The sequence below is a fragment of the Lipotes vexillifer genome, unplaced genomic scaffold (genome assembly GCF_000442215.2).
Source record: "Lipotes vexillifer unplaced genomic scaffold, Lipotes_vexillifer_v1.1 scaffold1008, whole genome shotgun sequence".
Taxonomy (NCBI): Eukaryota; Metazoa; Chordata; class Mammalia; order Artiodactyla; family Lipotidae; genus Lipotes; species Lipotes vexillifer.
Genome location: NW_006772616.1, coordinates 373,604 through 379,464, shown reverse-complemented (window position 1 = coordinate 379,464; position 5,861 = coordinate 373,604). Strand labels below are relative to the sequence as shown.

The window sequence follows — 5,861 nt, the reverse complement described above, 5'->3', positions numbered from 1 at the left end:
TTTTTCTGTGGAATCTGGCTTTTAAATGTTGGTAGAATTTTAATATTATGGGGGCCAAACCAAACAGCTGCTGACTAGATTAGGAAGGCCACCAATTTGATTTGTTTGAAGAGCACATGCAAAAAAGTTGTATTTTAAATACTATGCACAGTACATATTAAGAGTAATAGTTTTAATGCTTCCCAGGTTTGTTTTGACTGAGGCCGACAGTGGACCTGTATCTTAAGGGGGAGATTGTGCCCTTGTCCTGATTTCTCGTTACTTATTGTGGAAGACGGCTTTTTACTTGCTTGCATCAGATGGGCTGGATCAGGTCCTTTCATAAGATGCCCGGTAGTTTTAGACATACCCAAACCCAGAGTTCCTTCCTAAGGCCAGGTTGACACAGAACTGATTAACAGAGGAGACGCTAAGTAAGAGAAACGCAAGACCCAAACTTCCCTGTTCAATTATTGCTGGCAAGGCTCTAGCTCTTAATACAAGAGCTATTTTCCAGGAAGGAACTCATTTCAGAACTCGCATATTCCTCCCGGAGGAATGAGCCCCTGCTGATATAGCCACAGGATTCCTCCCAGGGCTGACAATCGCCGCACTACGTCTGGAATCAGTTTCGATAGGAACCGTTCCACCTTCCTCCATAACTACGGGCAATCCTGGAACCCAGGAAGTGACGTCAACGTTCTTCGGTTCTTCCGTCTACCGGCGGAACTTTAGGCTCCGGGACTTGCCGGTTGTGTACGTGGAAGCAGCCAGCGCCTGCGCAGTCTGAGCCTCTCGTCTCATCTGTAAGGAAAGCGCTGAGGGTAACGTCTCCGGCTCGGGGGAGACCTGCGGGGTCATGGCTCCCCGCTGACAGGGCCCGCCGAGTGGAGAAGGGGGCGAGGCTCTCCGGGGACCCTCCGCCGGGTCCGCGGCAGTCGACTTGTCCCTCGGCCTTCCAGTTCGGTGCTGCCGCCGCCGCCGCCGCCCCCGGCGGCGGCTGAGGAGGAGATATGAGCTGGTTCAACGCCTCCCAGCTCTCCAGCTTCGCCAAGCAGGCCCTGTCTCAGGCCCAGAAGTCCATCGACAGGGTCTTGGACATCCAGGAAGAGGAGCCGAGCGCCTGGGCCGAGACCATTCCGTACGGAGAGCCGGGTAAGGGCTCGAGCGGCGGCGTCACTGCGCTCCCGCGGGCGTCTCTTCCGAGACCGACAGGTGAAGCGGCGGGGGTGGGGGAGTGGGGGCTCTCGCCTCGCTGAGCGACGGACTTAATGGTCAAGTCCTGGTCCCCAGCCCGGCCCCAAACCCTGCTCTGGCCTTCCAGTTGGTCTTTGCTCTAGTCCCGAGGGAGAACCCAGCCCTGGGTCTTTCCTGGCCCCGGGTGGGGGCTGACGGGGACCTGATTAGGTGGTCGTGGCCCCGCGCCCTCCCTCCACGTCGGCCGCATCACAGGCCCTCAAACCCGGGCCGGCTGCGCGCTCGGGACGCTGTCCGAGCCCAATATCGGAATCAGTCCGCGGGGACTGGAAGAACAGGCGCGAACACTTAGCGGTTGCTGCGCGCCTCCTGGGCTCTGTATGGCCGTCTCTCCTGAAACAGCTTCTCGAGTTCTGGCGCTGCCCTCCGTGGTGCAGAGACGGCGCGGTCCCTTCCTCTGGGCCACTCCACCCGCGGGAGGGTCTGGGGGGCGCGGCCCGCGACTTCGAGTCGCGTCGCGGTCTAGCCTCCAATAGTCTCGTCTCTCTTTCTCAAGAGTCCCTGGGCTTCACTTTTCAGGGATCTTCAGCTGCTTTTAGCTCTAAGTGTAAGCAACAGTTTCTCCTTTTTGGTGTGTGGGGTGCAGATTGGCCCGACTTTGGGGTTGTGAACCTCTGGGAGAAGGAATAAGTTATTCCTGACTACTCCTTTCTGCTTTCTTTTCCTCATTTTACGTCTTTGAGAAGTCAGGATCTAAATTTGAGGTGCATCGTTTTAAGATATTTTGGCTCATGTGTTTATGTCACCATCCTGTTACTTTTTCAAGATGTTATAGGATCTTGGTGGGAGGAGCTCCACTTCCTTTTTTCAGGCTACCCCACGTTTTGAATGCCTTAACTGTAAAAGAGACAGAATATAAGTTGTAAATGTAAGGATACTCCTTTTATGAAATCCGGGGCTCGAATCCTGCTCTATAATTCTTTTTTTTTTTTTAATAAGTTATCCAGAATAGACTCAGGTTTTAGTGAAATGCCATAAATGTTGACTGATCACCTATGTTTTACATCGCCGTCACTCAAAGATGACCAGTCGTCATAATGGAGTGATTTAAGTGGATATCACGTAACCCTGCGATTTATATAAAACTTTCTCCAACAGGCAAATTTGACTTCTGTCATTCGTTGACATGACAATAAATTAAACTAATCAGATTTTATTTTGCTTGTTCCTTTGTGTCTTATTTTGTTTTCCCCCCTTTTTCCACCGTTCTGTTATACTGAACAAATGGATGTAAAACTGTATCCCCAAGCTAAAATTGCCTAGTTATCTCCGAAGTCATATTAAAGGATAGAATTTAGTATTGGGCTTGTTAGCTTTTAGGAGCTTTTAGGTACTTGTGCTCTGCTCACCAGCTTTTAAGTGTTTGGGGTTTGTGATGATTCTGCTCAGCCACTTTTGAATTTAGAAATGGAAGAAATTTTTTTAAAGAAATGCTTTAAATATTTTAGCAAATATGCCATTTTTTGTTTATCATCGGGTTTTTTTAGTAACATATTATTTGTATGACTGATAGAATTATCTTTTTTGCTCAGAAGATGGTTATTTTCTCCCTAGTGTTTAAAAAAAAAAAAAAATCCTAGTGTAAACTGCTGTCTTTGTCAAAAAGCAATGTTTTTAAAAATGTGCATTTTTGAAATTCATATGACCTTCTATAATTGCTAACATAATGTGGAATTTAGCAAGAGAACAAAACTTTCTCAGAGTAGGTTTGGAGAGTGGGACGTGGAGAATGAGCTTGTCATTAAGTGGATGAAAATGAATTTGCCCTTTAGAAGTTACTGTTCCCATCAGTTTACTTTGATCTTTGAAAAAGGACATTTGTCACCAGTATTTTGGGTTCAGTTTTTGAGTGTTGCCATCTGTCTAGCTGATAACTATGTTTTATCATTGATATTACAAGAATAAAATTAATATGGAACTAATTGTATAGAAGGTAGATTCTATTTGCCATGACTACACATGACCTGTAAGTGAAGATACTGCCCGTTATTATGAGATGCATCATATGTATCTTGGACTAAGCATTGGTTATTAACACATACCATTACTTTATTAATTTGTTGTAGGAGGGAATAACATACTTGCTTCTGGTAGGCCAGCTTCAATCTAGTCTTTCAGCTTTGCTCCTAGGTCCTCTTGGCAGATGCACACCAGTTTTCCTTTTCAAGGCCCAAAGTTAAACGGTGGACTAATTAATTACACAGTAAGCAAGGACTTCAGCATGTCCAAATTACGAGTTGTATTCTGTAGGGTTTTAAAAGAACATATTTATATTGACTTATGGTAATGATTGTAATTTAAATGCTTTATACATAGGTATATTTTTTTCTTTTTTAATATATATATATATTTTTTGTTAAAGGAATAAGTCCCCCTGTCAGTGGAGGATGGGATACTTCAACCTGGGGGTTAAAATCCAACACTGAACCTCAGAATCAACCCGTAGCCTCTCCTAAAGCAATTACAAAGCCAGTTCGGAGAACTGTGGTAGATGAATCTGAAAATTTCTTCAGTGCCTTTCTGTCTCCCACCGATGTCCAGACCATTCAGAAGAGTCCAGTGGTATCAAAACCACCAGCTAAATCACAGCGACCAGAAGAAGAAGTGAAAAGCACCTTACAGGAGTCCTTGCACGCTGGACAGTCAAGAACAACTGAAGCCGCGGAGTCGAAAGTAGAAGATTCTCCTCCATTTGTATCGGGGGAACCTCTGGCAGCCAGTATTCTGTCTCCTCAAACTGAGGGCAAGCGTGAAGAAACTCTTAATAAAGAATCTGATACAAAGGTGTCAGCAGTACATTTGAAAGTATCTGAAAGTATAATTAATGTGAAAACAACTAGGGAAAATGTATCTAATATGCCTACACAGCCTCTCACAGCGGAAGCAAAGGACATGGCTTTGGAACCTAAGGAGCAAAAACATGAAGACAGACAGAGCAATACACCTTCTCCTCCCGTTAGTACCTTCTCATCAGGTACTTCTACCACTAGTGATATTGAAGTTTTAGATCATGAAAGTGTAATAAGTGAGAGCTCAGCAAGTTCGAGACAAGAGACTACAGATTCAAAATCAAGTCTGCACTTGATGCAGACATCCTTTCAGCTTCTCTCAGCATCTGCTTGTCCTGAATATAATCGTTTAGATGATTTCCAAAAACTCACTGAGAGTTGCTGCTCATCTGATGCTTTTGAAAGAATAGACTCGTTTAGTGTACAGTCATTAGATAGCCGTAGTGTAAGTGAAATCAATTCAGATGATGAATTGTCAGGCAAGGGATATGCTTTAGTACCTGTTATGGTTAATTCTTCAACTCCAAAGGCTAAAACAGTTGAATCTGTTGAAGGAAAACCTGAAGAAGCAAATGAAACATTAATTATGCCCACTGAAGAAACAGAAATGGAAGAAAGTGGACGAAGTGCAACTCCTGTTAACTGTGAACAGCCTGATATCTTGGTTTCTTCTACACCAGTAAATGAAGGGCATACTGTCCTAGACAAGGTGGCTGAGCAGCCCGAAGTTCCTGAAGGTGAGCCAGAAGCACCTTCTGAGAAGGAAGATGTATTCAAGGTAACTATAGGAAGTGGAAGGGAATTTTTTGATATGCTTTTCAGAGATTAAATCATTGGTTTATTTTTAATATTCCGTGATGCCTAATGGTTTGTACTGATTAAAAAAGACAAGCATTTTGCATTTAAGTGTGGTGTTAAGGATCTTAAACTTGAAGAATTATTGATGCTAAATTATTTGAAATTTCTCGAAGACAAGTATGGTAGCATAAGTTGATAGTTCAGTATAACTAAGCATGAAAAAGTTTCCATCTTAGGCCTGTACTGTTGAGTCCTTATCACCTTAATATTCTCTTTTGCTGGACTCATCAATTTATTAGTTTGCAAGGGACTGTCTTCTTATGTAAACAGATACCTTCAACCCCTTTGCAGATAAGGTGCTCAAACAAATTAAATAATATATGATTTTTCTTATATCAAAAATATTTTGCATGTTCACATTATTTGTAGCAAATCTTGAATGAAAAATTTGGTCTCAGATCATTGGTGTTTTTCTGTTGTTATTAATTGCTTGTTTGTTTTTTATGTTGTTTTTGATATTTCCTACTGATAGCTATCTTAAATGGATAAGAACGGGAAATGTCCAAGGATCAAAAGTGTTGTTTAGGAATGACAAATTGCTTTTACCTAATATGTCAAAAAGGAAAGTGGTGTAAATTCTTTAACATTAAGTCACAGTTTTCGTTTTCCCTGTGAATTTTAGGTGTAGAAATTGAGTTGGATCTGGCATCTTTAATAGACTCTTCTGAGATACAGGATATCTTGAAGAAATGTCCTCTAAGTGTCATGTATTGAATTATTTAAAGTAAAAAAAGTGCCAGATTCTGTTACCTAGGTTTAATATTATTCACAAACAAAATGCCATGCTCTAGCTATAATAGCAGTTTGAATTCCTAGAAACCAACACTATTTATTATTAATAATATATTTTTGAACCATTGTTAGAAGGTAAGTGATTTCTAAGTTAATCTAGACCTAAATCAGGTAAGACTTTATTTATTTTTTAGTACAAAAGGCACCATTCCTCCCCTCATGCACAAGTGTATCACTGCTTCAGCA

General features: G+C 42.5%; 1 protein-coding gene across 1 annotated transcript in view; it reads left to right on the top strand.

Annotated features, from left to right (window-relative positions):
• The first annotated feature begins 799 nt into the window (after window positions 1-799).
• Window positions 800-5,861, top strand: part of TMF1 (TATA element modulatory factor 1) — a 28,737-nt gene continuing 23,675 nt past the window's right edge. Inside the window, exons 1-2 of the mRNA XM_007447642.1 lie at window positions 800-1,134; window positions 3,599-4,803. Of these exons, the coding sequence (XP_007447704.1) occupies window positions 993-1,134; window positions 3,599-4,803 (1,347 nt within the window). The 5' untranslated portion in view covers window positions 800-992. The remainder of the gene's footprint in view (window positions 1,135-3,598; window positions 4,804-5,861) is intronic.